General features: G+C 36.8%; 2 protein-coding genes across 3 annotated transcripts in view; one reads left to right on the top strand and one right to left on the bottom strand.

The window, feature by feature from the left end:
* The window catches only part of Gtf2a1l (general transcription factor IIA subunit 1 like), a 58,908-nt gene extending 53,519 nt beyond the window's left edge, over positions 1-5,389 (top strand). The window contains exon 9 of the mRNA XM_005005066.2: positions 5,102-5,389. Within this exon, the coding sequence (XP_005005123.1) occupies positions 5,102-5,209 (108 nt within the window). The 3' untranslated portion in view covers positions 5,210-5,389. The remainder of the gene's footprint in view (positions 1-5,101) is intronic.
* A 4,486-nt stretch (positions 5,390-9,875) lies between these two features.
* Lhcgr (luteinizing hormone/choriogonadotropin receptor) overlaps positions 9,876-21,768 on the bottom strand; it is a 72,966-nt gene continuing 61,073 nt past the window's right edge. Inside the window, exon 11 of one of the 2 annotated variants that reach the window (XM_003472940.5) lies at positions 9,876-20,588. In XM_003472940.5, coding sequence (XP_003472988.2) covers positions 19,436-20,588 — 1,153 coding nt within the window. In that variant the 3' untranslated portion in view covers positions 9,876-19,435. The remainder of the gene's footprint in view (positions 20,589-21,768) is intronic. The other variant, XM_063228905.1, reaches the window with a different exon arrangement.

The following is a 21,768-nucleotide window of genomic DNA, read 5'->3' as shown; positions in this document are numbered from 1 at the left end:
TTAGACAAGAGCAATAGAAGTGGCGGTGGTAGAAATGGTTGGAATGTGAGTAAGTGTTACAGTAGAATGGATGTTTACTGATGGGTCTGGATCATGGAGGTATAAGTTATGTCTAACATATTTTGATCTGAGCACTAAGAGGAGTGACTGGCCCTTTGCCACTTGGATGGCAAAGACTGTAAGGTATAAGGAAGAGGAGATCCTGGTTCTGTGTTTCCTTCAGATGACTGTTTGATGTCCAGGAGGAGATGCTGAAGTAGCTGAAGGAGTACATTTAAGGGAAGAGGTGTGAACTGGAGGTACAGTGTAATTGCCATAGATCACCGAGAGTGTGTATAAGAAGAAACAAGAGTTCTGGTGTATTCTAAACTAGAGAGGCCTGAGAGATGAGGAGGCTCAGTAAGTGAGACTAGAGAGTAGCTAGAGAACTATGTGAAAAACCAGTGTTCTGAAAGTCAAATGGAGAAATTATTCAAAGAAGTAAGAGTATTGAACACTGATAGTAGGTCACATATTGCTCAAGTTTACTCCTAGCTATTTTCTTTTTTTTTTGGTTTCTGTGAGAAACGGGCTTTTTATATTTCCTGTTGCTTGATGAAGACTATGAATTTCTATGTATTAGTTTTGAAAGCCTTTTTTTTTTTTTTTTTTTTTTTTTTTTTTTTGGTACTGGGGATTGAACTCACGACCTTGAGTTTGCCAAGCAGGTTCTTACACAATCAATAGAAATTAAGGAAGAAATTAAGGAAGAAATTAAATGGTTCTAAGAATTAAATGATGATGCCAGTACTACATACTAAAATTTATGGGACATAATGAAAGCTGTAAGCAGGGAACTCACAGCTATGAGTACCTACATGGGGGCGGGGGAATGCACCAAAATAAATAGCCTGACACAGCTAAACTTACTAGACAAACAAGAACAATCCAATTCAAATCAGTATAAAGAAGGAAATTATAAAGATCAAAGATTAAATCAATGAGATGGAGCCTAAATATATAATACAAAGAATCAACGAATCAAAGAACTAGTTCTTTGAAAGAAAAAACAAAATAGACGAGCCTGTCTTAACAGAAAAGGAAAGGAGACACCAGTCAATGGAATGAGAAATGAAAAAGGCAAAATCACAGTAAATACCGCCAAAATCCAGAAGATTATTAGAAATAATTTACAAGCCTATATGCAAAAAATTAGAGAAAGTGGAAGAAAGGGAGTGTTCCTAGATACATATGAGTCACCAAAACTGAAGCAAGAAGACTTGGATATCCAGAACAAACCATAACAGGCCCTAAGCAGGAAGCTGGAATTGAAGCATCAGTAACAAAAACCTATCAACTAAGAAAAGCTTAGGCTCTGACGGAACCATTGCCACATTCTATAATAACCACAGGTAATATCTAACACCAGAACTCTCAAACCCTTTCACAAAATTGAAAGAGAAGGAGTATTCCCAAAGTCATCCTGGAATCTAACATTACCCTGATTCCCAACCAGGTAAGAGAGAACAAACTAGACCAAAAGAGCTATAGGCCAATCTGTCTAATGAACATAGATGCAAAAATTCTCAATAAAATAGCAGCAAACAGTGCCACAAATCATCCAAAAGATCATATACCATAAACAAGTAGGCTTCATCTGACAGATGCAAGGATGGTTCACCATATGCAAATCAATATATGTAATGCATCACATAAACAGAAGCATGGGTAAAAATTATAAGATCATCGCCAATGGATGCAAAAAAACCTTTGGCAAAATCCAACAATGATTCATAGTAAAAACTCTGAAGAAAATGGATACAGTCTGATAAAAGCCATTCATAACAAACCTGTTGCCAACATCATTCTAAATGGGGGGAACTAAATCTTTCCCTTTTAAAATTAAGGTGATAAGGGTATCCACCATCACCACTGCTGCTCAGCACAATCTAGAGCAGTCAGATAAAAGAAAGAAATGAGAGATACATAGAGGAAAATAAGTCAGAGTATCATTTTTTTTGCAGGTGACATGATCCTCTACATAGAAAACCCCCAAAATTGCACCAAAACACTGCTAGAATTAATCAAATTTAGCAACCTAGAAGGATACAAAATCAACACACACACACACACACACACACACACAAATCAACACACAAACATCAATAGTATTCCTGTATACTGATAATGAACTCACTGAGAAAGAGATTAGGAAAACAATACCATCCACAGTAACTTCAAAAAATTATTTAAGGAATTAATCTAATCAAGGAAGTGAAAAATTTTTATACAAAAATTATAATACTGTTTCTTAGTTACTTTTCTCTCATTTCTGGGACAAAATACCTGACACCCAAAGTTAGAGGAGGAAAGGTTTATTTAGCTCATAATTTGCAGAGGTTTCAGTCCATAATCAGTTGACTTCAAGGCAAGGTGCATGGCAGAAGGGCCGCATTGCGTAGTGGAGGAAGATACCAAAGGCAACAAGAACAAAAGGGAGGTGCTAGCCTTGTTTCTTCTCTTATACTATATGCAGGCCTCCTGCCTAATGGCAGGTGTAACACTCATACTTCCAATCCTAGCACTAGACAATGAACCAATCACAAAATCTAGATTCAGCTGCCCCCAAAAAGCCCACGCTCTCATGACCACATGAGGCTTTGGGGGAGGGGACATTCAGACACAAACCATAACACACTCTGACAAAGGAAATCAAAGAAGACATCAGAAAATATAAAAATACCTCAAGTTCCTGGATAGGCAGTCAAAATGGTTAGACTTTTAAAGATGGTATATGGATTGAACACAATCCAAGTCAAAATTCCAACAGCATTCCTTGCATATCTAGAGAAAACAATTGTAAAATTCCCATGGAACCAGAAGAGACTCAGGATAGCAAAAGCAATCCTGGATAGCAAAAGCAGTCCTGGGTAACAAAAACAAAACAAGAGCCATCACAATTCCAGATTTGAAGTTATGCTGCAAATCTATAGTGATAAAAACAGCATGGTACTAGCAGAAAAACAGATATGTGGATCAGTGGAGCAGAACAGGAAACAGAAACAACCCCAGAAATATTCAGGTATTTGACCTTTGTCAAAGAGGCCAGACCTTACACTTGAGGAAAGATAGGCTTTTTAATAAATAATTCTGGGTAAATTGGATATCCACATGTAGAAGTATATCTCATTGTGTACTAAGCTAAAATCAAAGTGGATCAAGAATCTAAATGTTAAGACAGAAACACTTAATCTGCTGGAAGATTAAATGTTTAGCCTCTTGATAGGTTAGCCTCTTGAAGTATTTTCTCAAGAGCTAAAATCATATTACAGTGATACATACATACCCATATTTATATCCTCACAATTTATAATAGCTAAATTTTTCAATACTCTTCCACAAATGACTGGGTAAAGACAGTGTGCTACAGTGTTTATACACACGAGGCATTTTTAGGTAAATGTATGTGCCTTGAGAACCTAATATTAGGTGAAATAAATCAGGCACAATTACTTAAATATCATAAGGTTTCTCTTATATGAAAAGCTTAAAATACAAAGAGAAAAAGAAAAGGTAGCAGGAAATAGGGAGATCTTTTTCAAGTAAGAAGGCAAAGAAGAAATGGAAAGAGAGAAAAGAAAGGGAATGGGAGAAAAGAATTGAAAAAAAAATGTTAATAGAACTTCTAAAAATGGGACAGAGACCAAGAGTTGGAAGAAGCAGGAAGGGATGGCAGGGATGGGGGGGGGTATGAAAATGTATTATGTCCATGTGCCAGCTCCGCATGATAAATGTAATCACTATGTATCACAAACATGTGCTAATAAAATATTTACAAAATAATCATTATGCCTGATCTCAAATCATGTATTCTGAGGCTGTTAAGTAGCCACTTGCAGTTTGCCCAGAGGCAGGGAAGATTTTTATGGTGTCTTACCTTTTGGAGTAGTAGGACTTCTCATTTTTTGTTTTGTCTCTGTAGAAGCTAATGTATTGACTCTGAGGAGCAGCCAGTAGAATCAGACAGATTATAAAATGTATCTTCTGACCATGCTCAGTACTTTATTGTGATTTCTTCTTCACAATGAAACACAGGTTTTTAAAAACTTTCCTATATTAGCTACATCCTCCTTGTTTATTCCCTTGTAGACGTTTTGGATTCTGGTGATCCTAACGACCCGGGGATATCTCTTTTTAGGACCTTTCACTACTATTTCCTTTGTCTGGGATGCTCTTGAGTCAACACCCACCTAGCTTGTTCAAGTCCTTAATATCGCCTCAAAAGGCAAACCTCTCCTGGCTGTCCTTTTAAAAACTACAACCTCACCTCTGTATTCGTGATTGTCCATTTTCTGCCATTTTTTTGCACAACACTTACAACTTTTTAGTATTCTTTTCTTATTAGATTTTTGTCCTGCTGTCTAATAAAATGGAAACTCTTCAAAGGCAGGACATTTTTCTGCTCTGTGTGTATATGCAAAATATATATTTAAGTATATAGAATAAGAAAACATAATGTTGGCATTCCATATCTACAGTTTTCTCTTCTATGGCATCAACCACCCATGAATCAAAAGCACTGAAAATATTAAATCTGTACTGAATGTGTGGTGAACTTTTTCTTTGTTACTATCCCCTAAACAATTCGGGCCAGGGTTTAGCTCAGCGGCATAACTGCCTGCCTGGCAGGTGCTAGGTTGCGAGTTCGCTCCCCGGTACCTAAAAAAACAAAACAAAACAACCCCCCCCCAAAACAATACAGCTGCTACCTAATAGCATTTATATTGTGTTAGGTATTGCAAATAATCTACTCATGTTTTAAAATATGTAAGAGGATATACATAGGTTATATGCAAATACATGTAGCCATTTTATATAAGGTATCTGAATATCCACAAATTTTGGTATTTACAGTGATGGTAAAACTAATAACCCATTGATATACTGATTTATATGTACACAGACACACACATATATAGGAAGTCAAATATTTATTAAATGACTGAATAAACTATATTGAGGTGGTCTAACTTTTAAAGAAGTCATTTAGGGTCAGTATAATTGCTGTTTTAAAGGAGTGTAAATGACCTTTTAACTTACTAATTTATTTTTTTCCTTCCAGATTCATCGAAACAAGAACAAGTGGAAATTCTATTTGAAAGATGGGGTTATGTGTTTTGGAGGGAGAGACTATGTGTTTGCAAAAGCCATTGGTGATGCAGAGTGGTAAAGCCCATGAGCTCAGTACATCAATTTTGTGAACACCATTGGAACTCTTGCATATTGTGAAACTTACTTTTATCTTAAATGTATAGTCCATCACAAAGCAGCTCAAAATTTTAATTCACAATATTGAATTTAATAAAATTATAGTTCAAATGCAGATACAAATATATAATTTTATATTTGATTTGTTTTAATATCCCCCTGTTATCTATACCATGACAAAGCATATTTGATTAGAGATGATAGAGCATGAAGAAACACCACATTTCTTAATCCTTAAAGTAAAATTTAAAACAGATTCCAATATGCCTTCATGTGAAGAGTTAGTATGAATTGTTAGATGAGGACCAGCATTCCTCCCACTGTTCACCAAATCATGTTACAAAAGGTACTGGGGATTCTTTTCAGTAGTGGGACCTTGAAGAAGGCTGATCTGATCTCTACTGGCAATATCCTGACTGTGCAAGCTCAAATGGTCCCTTGGCGGCAGATACCTAACTTATTATTTAAATACAAGAATCTCTGCTAAGGCCGGGATCCCTGGAGCTAAGGTTGCTGGCTGTATGTGAGAAGGGCATCCTTCTTCATATCCTAGGTAATTGTGAGGGGTTGGATTAGACTCCTATTTTTTGAAACTTCAGACTTTGTCTTAAAATCATGGAAGAGTTTCCCATTGTTCTTTTTCTATTTCTCCACACTGAAAGACTCTTTAGCAAAGTCTTTTCCCTTTGAAGGCAGCACAGAGGTACCTTGGTTCACAAACTTAATTCTTTCCATGATTCTGGTCGCAAGGGAAGCAATTTGCTTGCAACCAGAATACTATGTGTATGCTTGCAATTAGGTAGCAGCCTAAATAGTAGAGTGAATTCTGCATCCAGAATCACGGGAAGAATTAAGTTCATGAATCGAGGCACCACTGTATCTCGCCTCCTTTTCCTTAACGGAGGATCCCTTGCTGAGCTGAGGCTTTCTAAAGCAAAAGTCAAGAAGAGATTTCTCTTCAGGAACCTTCTGCTTTGGCCAGGCAGTCTCGTTTGAGACAAGGAGGAGTGGGCAGGCCTTCAAATCAAGGAGAGAACACTGTGCAAGCCACAGATAGCTCCTCTTCATCAATAAAAATAAAAACAACTTGGTATCCAATGAGTTTTTTTTTTCACAGTACTTCCTTTTGTAGACTGAAATCCTCCAATGGAACATTTCCCTCATTACTGTGTTTCTCTTAACAGCCTGGGGGATGGATGGTCTCTAGGTCCAGGACCCCCAGTTTCAGCCTTGAATGATGTCCAGAAAAACAACTTCCATACAGAGGAAATGCAGGGGAGAAGAGGTTATGATTTTTCACAAAAGCTCCCTGAATACTAGATATCTGGATCTAGTTGGCACAGGACAGATTTCTCAGTTTCTTTTTGGAACACAGCCTTGCTTGGAAAGTTTAATTTATTCTAACACTTGTTCTGTCCCACCCAGTGGGCTCAGCTCTTGCTATATCTGTTCAAAATCTAAATAGATCTCTTCGGTGCCCTGGACATCAGTAGAGAACTGTTTTTGCCTCAAGTTGGAAGCTATATGAAGATTCAGCTCATACTAGTGGTGGGCTGCTTCCCTAACCGGATTCTCCAGCTGGGTCCTTTTTATCATCAGAGCGATATCCTACTGCCACTGGTACACCACATCCTTCGCTGGCGTCCGAGAGTACCAGGAGACTCTTTCCTCTGGTGTTGCTTATCATGAAGTGTCTGTCTTTTTAGATGAAAAGTGCAAAGACACTTGTTTTGTATCTGATTCTGAAGTGTACCCTTTCCAGGGCTGAGGACACTTTCTGGTCTTCCTATTTTTTTCCTCCCAGGTTTACCTGCATTCACCTTTGGCAAACCTTATTGTGAATTAAAGGCTGGATGTATTGCCAAGATATCCTTCTTGGGAGTTAGAGTTTTAACGTGTTGGTTCAAGTTCCTGGAGAAGCCAGTAACAGTTGTTTCTAAAACTTCTTTCCTCCTTTTCATTATGAGGTTTAAAATCTGTTAGATCCAGTGATACTTTAATGAAATACTGTAAATACTATTATTATATTATGCTTCTTTATGTAGTGCATTTTATCATTAGAGAAAAATATGTGGTAGTTTTGTTGGTGTCTCTGCATGCCCTCATGCCTCTAATCTTTTAAAAATGCAAAAATAATTTATCTGTTTAAAGTAGGCTTACCACAAAATGAAGTCCAATGATAATTATCATTGTGTTCTGATATAACAGGTGATAGTTTTCATGGTGACTACAGAGAATGAATAGATCATCAAAATTTTGTTTTTTTATTTGAGACAGGATCTCACTATGTAGTTCAGGCTGGCCTTGCACTCATGGCAGTCCTCCTGCCTCAGCCTTCCACATGTGTCACTATGCCCAGCTCACACCAAATTATTTTGAATTTGCTACCCATTTTTTAGCATTAGATAATGCTAGAAAAAAGAATCCTAGTTTTTGAGAAGTTGTTAAACCAGTGATTTTCAAGGTGTTTTGGCCAGGATCTATACTAAGTTTTGGGAACACAGTCTGTATTTGAATGCACACTGACGCATACAACACAAGTGAAACAAAAGTTATGCTTTTAGTGTGATGACTTACCTGTTCAGTTCAGCTCTGTTTCACTTTAGAAATCTGTAGTCTTTATCAAGTTGATTTCATTACTTATAGTTAAAAAAAACTTTAGCATGCTGATACTCATACTTGTATTATTTGATGTGAATATGATATTTTAGAGGAGCCAATTCTTAGAAAGTATTTTTAGTATTTCTGAAACTGCATATTAATATATTCCATATATTAATAGGTTCCATGTGATATTTCAATGCATGTATACAGTATATTCTAATCACATCTAGCCTCTATTTATCCACTTTCCTGACTCCCTTCCCAACTTCTAGTAATCACTATTCTATATTTAGGTCCACTTTTCTTAAACTTCAACATATGTGAGAGATAATATTTAGCCTGTGTGGTAAAGATAGTGTGAGACAAATCTTCATGTACTTCAAAAGAGGAAATTACTGTTTAAGGCTTACAAGTGCACAGATTTATTTGAAATTTGAATTCGCCTTTAGTTAAAGGAACTTCATCTTGTCTGTTTTAGTTAGCATTTTGTTGCTGGGACTAAATATCCAATACTCACAACGTAAAGGAGGAAGGTTTTATTTTTGCTCACAGTTTCAGAGGATTCAGTCCATGGTCAGAAGAGTATGGGGTGGTGGCTTGGAAACAGAGCAGGGGAACAGTGCCAGAGAGGAAGGGGACTGTGCATTTGCAAAAGCCAGGGACCATATAGAGTACCCAAAGTCATACCTCCATAACATACCCAAACACACTCAGAAATGTGCTCCACCAGCCCTGGGAAACTTCCAAACTAACCAGGTTGACACAATTAAACTTAAGCACCACAGTGTCCAAGATTAATGTTTCATACTGCATGTAGTCACAAAATACAATGAAGTTAGTTTTCAAGGAGACAATACCTGGTAAAATGTTGTCTTACAACCTTTTACAGATGGAGAAAGTATCTCTTGTAGAGGTTTACAGTTGCTGTTTTAAAGAAATTTGTGAAAGTATCATGTGTCGTAATTCCAATAATCAGTACACTTTGACAGTTTCTCCAGCTTTTTCGCTTGCTCACATCCTGTGGTGCTTTCTTAAAGTACTTTGCCTCCCTGGAGGCAAGAAGATCTTGTTGAGTTTGCACAGAATTAGTCTCTTAGGGACTAACTGACCTTTCCTGGTACACTTCTTTACCTATTTTATCCAGTGTGCAGAATACCTTAGTGTTATGATACGTATAGATAATCATCTGTATGCTGATACTTCACAGAGCATTGGGACTCTAATTTTAACCGACAGACTCAGTTTTAGTCGTTTAACTTGTATAGAAAAACCAGTAACTTTTGAGTGAACGGCAGGAGTTAATTGGGGAACTAAGCAGGAGATTTACTGGGAATTTTATTTTGATTCATGTATAAGTTAATATTGTGCTATTTTCATGTAAACATACCGTAGGCCAAGTGAGAGCTTTATGATTTATAGCTAGAAAGCTAAATTATAAGTAGCAAGCCTATGGCAATAACTCTTGGGGAAAAAAGATGTTAATTAGAATCAGAGCAGCCCCCCCTTCTCCTTATCCAAGGGAATACATTTCAAGATGCCAGGTGTATGCTTGAAGCCTCAGCATTGAACCCTGTACATACTGTGTATTTTTCATATAGATCTTAACTTTTGCTACATAATTCCAGTGTTAATCTGCCCTTCCATGTTTAGAGCATGGTGCTGTCTCTGCATCACAATGCTTATAGTTAGGGTACATCATTAAGTAAAAAAGCATTACTTAAACACAAGTACTGTGTTACCATGATAGTCAACTGATAGCCAAGATGGCTACTAAAAACTAATTAACATGTTTTATATTCAGCATAGATGTGTCGGATGAAAGGGTGAGTCAAGACCTTCCCGGGGTTGAGTGCAACAGTAAGATTTCATCACGCTCTTCAGAACAGTAATCGATTTAAAGCTTAGGAAACTGTTTTCCTCTTCATGTTCCAGACCATAGTTGATTGGGGAACCTTAAACCATGGGAAGTAGGGGATACTGGATCAACCATTTTAAAGGAAAGATTATTTCTAATTATGAACACGTTTATTGAAATTTTCTTTTATTTTAAAGATACCAAAACAAAACCAGAACAAAGCAGATCAGAACAAAACAATGCAAGCAATACAGGATTTCAAATCAAGACAACAGGAAATCAACAGTGGCTACCACAATGTCTCCTTTTCTCCCTGAAGTAGTTGTCCAGATCTTCACACACATTGAATTCAAACAAAACAAAAGCAGTATAAAACCAATCAAAAGAAAAGAATGAAAGCATTACTGACCTTCAAAATCAGACAATAGGAAAATCAACAATGGCTACCATAATGTGTCTTGTTCTCTTCAAAATAGTTGTTCATACCTTCATACATATTAAAATCAAATAATAGAAAACATAAATCAATCAAAACAAAGAATAAAAGCATTATTGGACTTCAAAACAAGATGACAGAAAATCAGCAATGGCTACCTTAATGTCTCATTTTCTTAAGAGCTGTTGATACCATCACACATAATAAACTCTTTAGAAGTAAACTCTTATAAACTCTTTAGGAGAAGTTCTAGGCATGTATAAGCCTATACATGTACATCTGTCTTTTCTGAATGAGAGGGAAAAACAAAAAATACAAGAAAAAAAAAAAAAAAAGAGACAACAAGAACAAAGAGCCCAAAATGTTAACAATATAGGCTTTCAAAACAAGGTAGTAGGAACATAACTTAAGGTTGTTATTTTGCATAGTTATCTTCAAAAGAGTTGCTCAGATTACCAGATATAGACTTGCAAAATTGATCTAATCCTATGAATTAGGATTAGATATAGACTTGCAACATTGATCTAATCCTATTATTAATCCTATGAATTAACTGTTTTGTTCCAAGAACTAATAGAATTAGTATAATCATCTTAGCTATCTTAAGGGTATATAAACAAATTTGCCTTTTCATTTCTCTTATTTCTTTTCTCCTTTTCCCTATCTGAGTTATTTTTTCCCCTTTGAACAGTCTCTTACCCTTTCACAATATTTATTGAAGATCTCGTGTCTTATTCTTTCAGTTTCTTATACTAGGGAGACAATGTATTTACACAAGTGAGTTTGATTTATTTCACTTATAAGTGTGGTCTCAGGTTACATTCATGTACCTATAAAAGCCTCCATGTGATCTTTTATCTCTGAGTAGCACTCCATTGTATAAAAATACCACATCTTTTTTATCCATTCCTTAGTTGAGGGACACTTAGATTGTTTCCAAGATCTGGCTATTACAAACTGTGCTGCTGTAAACATGGGTGCACATATATCACTGTGGTATGATATTTTCAATTCTTAGGGGAATATGCCTAGAATCGGAATAGCTGGGTCAAATGGGACTTCTAATCCCAGCTTTTTGAGGAACCCCCAGACTGACTTCCACAGTGGTTGCACCAGTCTACACTCCTACGAGCAGTGCAGAAGAGTTCCCTTTTCCCCATAGCCTCTCTAGCCATTGTTGTTTATAGTTTTCTTTATCCTGGCCATTCTGTCTGGTGACATGGAGTCTCAGTGTGGTTTTAATTTGCATTTTTCTAATGAGCAATGATGCTAAACATTTTTTTCCTGTATTTATTTGCTATTTATATTTCTTTATTTGAGAAATGTGTATTCATCTCAGATGCTCATTTTTGGATTATTTGAATTTTAGGGGTCTGAATTTTAAAATTCTTTATATGTTCTAGACAGAAGTCCTTGGTCTGAGGGACAATTGACTAATCTTTTTTCAAAATTCATGGGTTTCCTTTTTACTCTGTTGGAGATTTCTGACATGCAAAAGCTTTTTAATAAGATGAGATCCTAGTTGTTGATTCTGGGAAGTATTTCCCATACAGTTTGATTTTTGTTTATGAATTCTCTGCTTACACCTCTGTATGCAAGAGTTCTACCTACTTTGTCTTGCAGCAGATTTAGTGTTCTGTTTTAATATTTAGATCTTTGATCCATTTTGCCTTTAGTTTATTCCATGGTGATAGGCATGGGCCTAGTTTTAAGTTTCAGCATATGAAAAGCCAGTTTTTCCAGCACCACTTATCAAAGAGGCCATCTTTCTTCTAGTGAACATGTTTGGCCCCTTTATCAAAGATAAGGTGGCTGAGTGTGTTTGTAGTTGTAGTTGTATCTTCTAATCTATTCCATTGATCTTCATGTCTGTTTTTATTCTAGTACCATGCTGATTTTATCACAGTGGCTTTGTGGTAGTGTAACTTCAAGTTAGGAATTGTGATGCCTCCTGCTTTGTGTTTGTTGCCCAGAATTGGATTTGCTATTCTAGATGTCTTTTGGTTCTATTTTAGAGGATGTCTTTTGGTTCCAGATGAATTTTAAGAATGATTTCTTTAGATCTGTGAGGTATGTTAATGGTATTTTGATTGGGATCACATTAAATCTGTATAACAATTTTGGGAGAATGGCCATTTTCAGTGTTTGTTCTTCCTATCCATGAACAAGGAATGTCTTTCCGTTTTCTGAGATCCTCTTTAATTTCCTTTTCCAGAGTGTTGTAGTTTTCACTGAATAGATCTTCTACTTCCTTTATTATTTGATTCCTAATTATTTCAGTTTTTTGGATGCTATTGTGAAAGGTGTGGTTTCTCTTATTTTTCTCGCAGTGAGTTTGTTTATGTAGAGGAATGCATGTTTACAGATAGCTAGTGCTTTGGGCTTGATTTGCTTTTCTTTTTTGAGATGTTCCAGATGTAGCATAGGTTGTTTATTTGTGTTCATTCTGTTTTCCTGATGTGAGAATTCACCATGATAAATTTCCCTCTGAGGACTACTTTCATGGCATCTCACAGGTTCTAGTAAGTTTTATTTTTTATTTGCTTTTAGATATTAATTTCTTCTTTAATTTTCTCTGTGACTCACTGATTGTTCAGGAGTATATTGTTTAATTTCCATGTGTTTATGGAATTTTTGCAGTTTCTTTTGTCATTAATTTCTAGTTTCATGGCACTATGATCAGATGATATGCATGGGATAATTTTGATTCTTTTGCATTTACTTAAGCATGTTCTATGGGCTAGTATATGGTCTATTTTAGAGGATGTCCCATGTGAAGCTGAGAAGAATGTATATTCTGATGTTGGGAGGAACAAAGTACACACTACTAAGTCCATTTGTTCACAAGTTTGATTCAGTTCTGTTATTTCTTTGCTGATTTTCTGTCTAGTTGATCTGTCTTTTTGTGTCAATGGTGTGTCAAGGTCTCCTGTTATAATTGTGTTATTGCTTATTTGATTTTCATTGCTATTAATATTTGTTTTACATAGCTGGGTGCGCCTATATTTGGTGCATCTATGTTTAGGATTGTTATCTCTTCCTCTTGAAGTTTTCTCCTAACTAGTATGTAGTGACCTTCTTTATCTTTTCTGATCATACTTGGTTTGAAGTTCACATAGTCTGAAAACAGAATAGCTACCCCCGCTTTTTTTGGAGGGGGGTTCCTATGGCATTTATGGCATTTAGTATTGTTTTCCATCCTTTGACTTTCAGTCTATGAATTTACTTTTGTGTTAGCTGGATTTTTTTATATGCAGCATATGATTGGATGTTGTTTATTGATCCATTCTACCAGTCTGTTCCTTTTAATTGGTGAATTGAGGTTATTTACATTAATGGTTATAACTGATATATATTGGCTCATTTTTGTCATATTATCTTTCTGCTATTGGTTCTTTACTTTTCCCTTTTGTTTAATTGTTTGCCTTGCTTAGTGGTTTTTTTCTGTTGGTGTTCATGAAGTTGTAGTTATTTTTATGTCTATCTAGAATATCGTTCAGTATTCATTGCAGGATTGGTTTAGTAGTCATAAAGCTCTTTAACTGTTCTTTGTTGTTGAGGTATCTTATTTCTTCATCAATTTTGAAGGACAGTTTTTCAGGGTATATCAGTCTGGGTTGGAAGTTGTTTTCCTTTAGGATCTGAGATACTTCACTCCATGCTCCTCTTGATTTCATTGTTTGTGTTGAGAAGTCTGCTGTGATTCTGATGGCCTTTTCTTTATAGTTAATCTGTCTCTTTAATATTCTGTTCTTATGTTGAATTTTTGGAATGTTTATTATCATATGTCTGGGTCTAGATTTATTTTGGTTATGGCTAATTGGAGTTCTATATTCTTCACTTATCTGTATGTGAGTTTCCCATTTCTTGGAAATTTTCAACTATTATTTCTGTAAATAGTCTCTTTATATCACTTGTGTTGTCATCTTTTTCATTTACACTTAGCAATCTTATATGGTTTTTCTTTGCATCATCTTACAACTATTGAATTGTTTATTTCCTGATTGCTTGTTATTTTTTAAAAGATCTTTCCTTTTTCACTATTAGCAATCTTGACTTCAAGGTCTGAAATTCTATCTTCACATTCATTCAGGCGTGGTTTTGCCAGCTTTTGATGGAATTTTTGATTTCCTGGGTGTCTCTTTGAATCTGTTTCATGCATTTTATCACTTTATTACACTGTTCACTTAAGGTTTCCATCTTTTTGCAGGGCTTTGTAATTTTTAAACTATGTGTGGTTTAGATGTGTTCAGCATTTCTTTTATTACATTTTCAATTTCTTCTTTTATTTGAGAGATTGTTTCTGATCTGAGTTCCTTTATAGCTTCATTGAGTTGTTTCCTCACTTTGTTTGCTATCATTTCAGAAGTTTCAGGTGTATGGCTTATATTTCTTCTATGTCCATGTCTTCTAGGCTTGTTGGGATGGGCTGGAGGTTTGAGAGTGCATTTGCTCTTTTGTTTTGTTATTTTCCTGTATTCCCCTGGGGCAGCTGAATGCAAGTCTCGGTTGCTTCCTGGGTTGAGGATGCTTGTCCATAATGCAAGGATTTGCCTCAGTTGAGTGGGGGGTTATTAGGCCTCAGCAGGTCTCTGGTGGCACTTGAAGGCTCCTCAAATAGGGGGAGTGCTCTGGCTGGACCTTCATCTCATCCCATGTGGCACAGGACTCTCCCAGGTTCTCAGTGGCGTACCAAGGCTGAGCAGCTAGATGGAGTAACACTGTACAGGCCTGCAGCTCATGCCACCAGAGCTCCCCAAGTGCTTGTGGTTGTTGGGTGGGGCCCTAACAGGCTCTAAGTAAGGTTGCCTGGCTAGGTGGCATTTGCTGTGCAGGACTTCTGCTCACGCTACTTGGTGCAGGAGTTTCCCCTGCCACTTGGGGTCACTGGATAGGGCCCAAGCAGGACCCAGAGCTGCTTACTGGTGCACCCAGCTGTTTGGGATGCTGGGTGGGGCATCCAGGTTCTGAGTGAGGTGACAAGGTTGCAGCACTAGGTGGAGTTCACTGTGCAGGCCTTCTGCTCTCGACACTTGCTTCCTCTGCCACCCAGGGTCACTGGACCATTGACATTTTTGTGAGATTCCTTATTTTTTGAAAAACACTAAAACCAGACCGTTTGCAAAATGTAATAAATGGAGAACAAAATACCAATGCCTGTTAGAGTTATTTTGTAAGTTTAAATCAGTTATTCTAGATTGATTAATCCCTTTCAGCCATTTTGCAACCTACCAGTGAAATCAAACATGTTTTTAAAAACCAAGATAGAGTTATAAATTCATTGAGCATCTGACTTTTTAAGATTTAGGTCTGAACAATTACATGGAATAAGAATGCACATGCTCTCTAAGCAACCATCTCATTTGGGAATTGCTTTTTAATGAGGACAGTTTCACATTTCAGTTATAAAAGTGAATTAGTTTTAAAAGTTATTAATCTGAGCTGGAGATAATAGCTGGATGGTAAAACACCTGGTTAGCAGTCCCCACTACCACACACACTCAAATTACCCCGTGTAAGGCTTTTAGATGGATAAGGTAGAAGAAGCAAAGAGGTAAAAGAGATGAATGAATTACTAAAATTCATAACAGGTGAAAAAACATAGACTTGAAAAGATAATATACTTGTACAGGGTAAAAGATAAGTGATAGAGGCAAGTGCTAAAGAAGTCCAAAGAGACACCATTGTGGATTATATATGTATTATTTTATTTCATATAAAGGAAATGTCTTGAGTGGATTGGGACGGAATAGATCTTAGAGTTTGACGAAGAAAGTAAACCTATATTTAGGATTGTTAAGGAGGCAGAAAAGAAGAGAGGTAAAGAGTAATTCAGCCAGTAAGAATGCCATGGGCACTGTAAGGCCTCAACTGGACCCAGCTCTCCTAGCCCCCTGCCTGCCTGCCAGCAGAGGCACAACTTTCTGCAGGGAACTTAGCTCAGTACCCAAGTTATCACAGGCAAGCACAGGGTACTGTGAAGGAGGTAAGATAGAACAAGGAATTTTGCAGGTCTTGGGACATCTGGGGTCATCTAGAGACACCTGAAAATTTATACCACACCCTTTGAGGATTCTGCCATTGATGTGCAAGACTGCTGGACAATTTTGACCACAGATGTTTGTTGGCCTCTTCCCATCTAATGTCCCCGGCCTTCTCTCCATCCCTATAAAAAGGACACATTTCTCTTTGTTTGGGGCAGATGGCCTTATTGCTCTTGCTTGCCTGTTCCCACACACAATAAATTCCACACAGCCTTTACACAAGGCTGGTGGTCTCTTTTGGTTCCTTCCCTGCCCATATGTTACATAGCTTACAGGCACCAGAATGGAGATGTGTAGGCCACGGCTAGGTAAGAGTAACTGGAAAACTTTGTTCCATGTAGAAAAACAGAAGAAATGAGCAGATCTGACATTGGATTCTATAGCTCTTTGAATGTTAGGCTAGGAGATAAATTTTATAGGCACTAATAAGTTGCTCAGGAATGTTATACAGGTAAATAGTGAAATAGGGTTGCAGGAACATTTAATCAGTGGTGAATATGAGAGTATGAACATGGGAAAGACTGGATATAAATAAAAGTTAGATATGGTAGTAGCCCAAGAGGAAGAGAAAATGACCTGAGATGTGGACGTGGCATTTGGGTACAAAATCATTGGTTTGGAGAACAAATCAAAGGAATGACTAGTAGGTCTTACTGATGGAAGGATATTGAAATTATAATGAGGAACAGTAACAGTGGTAGAGAATAGCGATCATTATTTGTGCAAAAGGTTGTGAAAGTTATTTTTATAGTTCACATAGAAGTATGTTAGGCTCAAACTATTTAAAAGTACATAAATTAAAACAAGTTTCTCTGCATGAATAAGTTTTTTTCTCCTGTACTTTCTGCCTTTTTTGTAGTTTTGGTTCTGGGACTGATGTATGAATAAAAAATGCATTGTGTAGTTATATAGCAACATAAGTTAGTACTCTGTCATACTGCTGAGGCAAATTCTAAAACACTAGCTTACAAGACCGACTACTGAATCTGAATAAGTTAAACTGGTTATGGAGAAGCAAACTCAGAAATGTTACAGAGAAGAGATATTTTATAAAGCTTATATTTATAATCTTTTTTGAATTATTTTACACAGTGGCATAAGGTTTGAAAGCAAAGTACATGTCTAGGGTCCATTTATGTTTAATAAAATGTTGCTTAATATTATGTTGAAAGAGAGCAAAAGATAGTCCAGATATCCCATAATAGAAAAATAGAGTGTTATGTTAGTGAATACTAATCAGCAATCAAAGCTAATTTGACCAGTAACATGAATGAATAGCAAAATTATTATACTGAATCAAATAGGCCTTACACAGAAGAGTACATACTGTATGGTCCCACAATAAAGTTCTAGAACAGGCAGAGCTAACTTGCTGGGACAGAAATCAGAACCATTATTACCACTGGGAAAGAGGACGATGAAACTTTCTGATGTGATTGTGGTTCATATCTCGATAGGTTTGGGTGACATGGATATATGCATTTCTTAAGACTCATTGCATGGTACATTGGAGATCTGTCCATTTCACCATATGTAAATTTCACCTAAACTGTAAATATATAATCTTTAAGTGCTGAGGTTTTAGGATTGACAAATACTGATGTTTGCAGATTACTTTGAAATATATAAAATAAGATGAATTGGTAGATGAATAGATCATTATATAAATATGTATTGAAGCTAGTGTAAAATATTGTTAAATTTAAGAGATAGTACATGAGTTTACTATGCAGTTCAGCTTTGAGATTAAGAGGATGGGGTACCAAAGTAGAGCTATGAGTTTTGATTATATTTGTTGTCTTTTATTGGTTTTGAGAATTTTGACAAGATGTAATAGGTTTTTTCACTTATATAACATAAGTAATAGCTATATCATAATTTTATGAAGATTTAGTAGGTTAAATTATGTAGTAGCTGTCAAGATGTTTGGGACATAATGAGCTGTCAATACAAATTATTTTTTTTTTCATTTTTTTTTTAATTGGTACCAGGGATCGAACTCATGACTGCCTGCTTGCAATGCAGGTACTTATGCCGCTGAGCTAAATCACCAGCCCCAATAAAAAATATTTTTAAAAAATCGAAGGGCCATTAGAAAAAGTACAATTAAAATCATGATTTGGTGTCCTGCAGAAGCCAATTTTAAGTAAAAGTACTTCCTAACAAATAGCAAATGTAGTTTCGGTAACTTGCAAAGAATAGAAATGATGGAAGGTAATTATTTTTAAATATTTACATATTTTTTTTCACTCAAAATATAATGTCCTAGAATATTATTTTCCCTTATAAATTTTGTAACTTCAGATGGCATATTTTTTGTGTTTTATTACCAAGATCTGCAGTAGGAGATCAGGAAACAAAATGGGCAGAGATAAGATTCCTACTGACAAAAAGTTTGCAGTCTGCAACATAATGTGTCCTTGTTCTTCAGAAGAGAAACACCAGAAATATATATTAGATATTTATTTTAGGTTACTTTTGAATAAGTAGGATCTATACAGGAGATAGATGTAAGTCTCTAGAATAGTGCTATCCAATAGAACTCTCTGTATTTGGGCTGTCTAGTGTGATAATTATTGTTACAAGTGCCAGTAAATTACACATTGAAATATGGCTAGAGTACTAAGGAATAACAGTTTTAATTTTATTCAACCTTAATTTAGCCACATGGCTAGTGGCTACCAGATTATACATTGCATTTCTTGAATGTGTTTATCAAACTGAGGAAAAAGACTTGTTACTTTAAATTTCCAATCTGCTATAAACTTTTTGTAGAATGCAATAAAAATGAAATAAAAGTCAAAGGTATGCAGACGACTCCATACCCTCCCTCCCCTGCTGAGCTCATCACCGGTCCTTTTAATGTGTTTTGTTTTGAGACAGAGTCTCCTTAAGTTTTCCATACCAGCCTCAAACGTGAGACCTCTGCCCCATGCTCCTGAGTAAGTGGAATTACAGGCAGGTGTGACATGCTTGTCAGTTTCCATTTGTTAGATTCAGCAAACATAAGATGAGTCTGTGAAAACTGTTGCAAAAATTTCTAAACACTTTCAACTTCAAAATTTTATGTCACTATATAACATAAATGAAAAATAGATGGGCAATGTTCTTGGACCACTCTTTGAACGAGGTAAAATTTCTTACTCAGTATACTTAAATAATTTCTTAAAACCAGCTCTTTATATTAAAGTTACTAGTACAGGTACTATTTTAAAATACAATTCAATAATGCAGGTACTGGTATAATAGTTAACACTTTTTGTAGCAAGTCTTGTCTAGGACAGCTGAATATGGACTGTGCAATGTGGACAGCTTGAAGGTGGATTGAAAAGGCTTATTTGTTCCAGTGAAGCCGTTTTTGCAGTTAGAATTGTAAGCAGAAAATTCTTTCCTTCTATAATGTTCAGCCCGACGTTTACAGCAGCCAAATTTGCTCAGCAATAGAAAGAAATCCCTTCGGAATGCTTTTGTGAAAATTGCATATAGAAATGGATTGGCACACGAATTAACAGGATAAAAGAGAACCAGTAAAACTTTTGAGTTGGTTACTGTGATAAGAGGCACTTTAAAGGCAGCTGAGATGGCAAAAAAAGAGATGGGTGCCATGCAAGTAAAGTCGGTGAAGATGAGGATTGCCATTTTCTTAGCAATCTTGGTGTCTTTGTGGGTAGCCATCAGTTCTGGATTCTGAACTGAAAAATAAATTTTAATGTAGCAAGCACAAATGATGATGAAGGCTACCACATTGAATATCAGGATGGTTAATATATAGACTTGCGAGAGCGTGGTTTCCACCTCCATAGGAAGACAAATGCTGACCTTCATGTAGTTGCTGACACCCACCAGGGGCAACACAGCAATGAGCGTAGAAAAGAGCCATCCTGCCAGCATAATGGGAACGGCATGTCTTAACCGCAGCTTTTGGTCCAGCTGAACAGCATAGGTGATGGTGTGCCATCTTTCTAGAGTGATGACTGTGAGGGTGTAGACAGAAAGTTCACTTGCGAACACAGTGAAAAAACCAGCAGCACTGCACCCACTCCCTGTCTGCCAATCTATGGCATAGTTGTAGTACTGACCCCTTGTTTGGAAATCAACGGAGGCAATGAGCAACAGGTAGAGTCCCATGCAGAAGTCTGCAAAGGAGAGATTGCACATGAGGAAACGGGGCACCGTCAGTTTGTAACGACTGGTCAGGAGAACAAAGAGGACAGTCAGGTTTCCCACGATGGCTAAGATGTTAATCAGCCAGATCAGGACCCTGAGGAAGTCATAGCCCATGATATCTTCGCAGGGGTTAAAAGCATCTGGCTCGGGAGCACAGCGGAGTGTCTTGGGTGAGCAGAAATCATAATCATACTCCCAGCCACTCAGTTCACTTTCAGCAAAGATGGCAGAATAACTGTAAGAAGAACATGGACCTGATACAAACTTGAGATTCTGAGTATTAAAAAATTCAGTAATCGTCCTTAGTACATTTTTAAAGCCCAAGAAACAAAAGCAAACAAGGCCACAACACCCTCAGCCTTATGTTGGTTAAATTCTCTGATTTGATAGAGTTCCTCTAGAAGAGAAGGAACCACTTAGATTCTACAAGGTGTATCTGTTTAACACACTGATGCAAAGACTTACAGGGGGTGAATCTGGAAAACAGATTTAGAGATATAATACATACTTGCTAAACCTGAAAACACCCTGACTTGGCATTTTCTTACCTATTATTTATCTCACGTAGTTGCCAACTAAACCGTTACCACACTGTTGGTAGTAGCACATGTGGGTTCAGAAGACTTACAGTGAAGACTTGACTGTTAGTGGATTTGTTCAGACTTAAACCTTGACTAATGAAATAGCCTGACTGAGAAATAGTAGCCAAGAACAGACTACTGGAAACCTGAGAGTGGAAGAAGAATAATCATCCATGATAGACAGAAATAATGAAAATGGATGCCTATTGGAGGTGTAAGTCACAGACTGTGCCTGCTGAAGGGACGGTCTCCTGCTAGGCTCTGCTACCCCCGAGTTCACGTTTTCATCTTCTCTTACGGGGAAATTACGTGAGTTTTCTCGATACCCTTTCTCCAGTTTTAGCCATCTCATTTCAGGTGGTGTTTTCCTCCTGGAATAACCTTTCCTAAATACAAATTAGGAATTTCACTTATCCAGCACAAACCTTCCCCACATTTTCAGTGGCCATGAGGTAAAATCTAGACTCCTTTTGTGGCCTCCTGGGTTCTGTCTTCCTCTCTGGTCTGAAGGCTAAGGAGCAGCAGTGCTGCATGATTCAAGACATGGGCTCCACAGCAAGACTGCCAGGCTCTAGTCCTGGACAGATGGCTCACAGACTGCATCAATCTGAGAAACAGACTAGCATCTTTGTGCCTCTAGTTCTTCATATGCCAGATAAAACACTCATGCCTTCCTGGTTAGTCATGCTAAGAATTAAAGGCATTAATGCATGTATTACTGCAAATCTTATACAACTTTTTACTTGATCATGTTAAGCAAATTATAACTCTCTGGATGAATAAATTATGTGGATTTACTTCCCTGCCTCTGTAAATTTTTCTTCTACTTGATAT

This window comes from Cavia porcellus, unplaced genomic scaffold, assembly GCF_034190915.1.
Source record: "Cavia porcellus strain 051 isolate PalLab524CR breed Dunkin Hartley unplaced genomic scaffold, mCavPor4.1 scaffold_1, whole genome shotgun sequence".
In the NCBI taxonomy this organism is placed as follows: Eukaryota; Metazoa; Chordata; class Mammalia; order Rodentia; family Caviidae; genus Cavia; species Cavia porcellus.
This window is presented reverse-complemented; position numbering and strand designations above follow the sequence as displayed.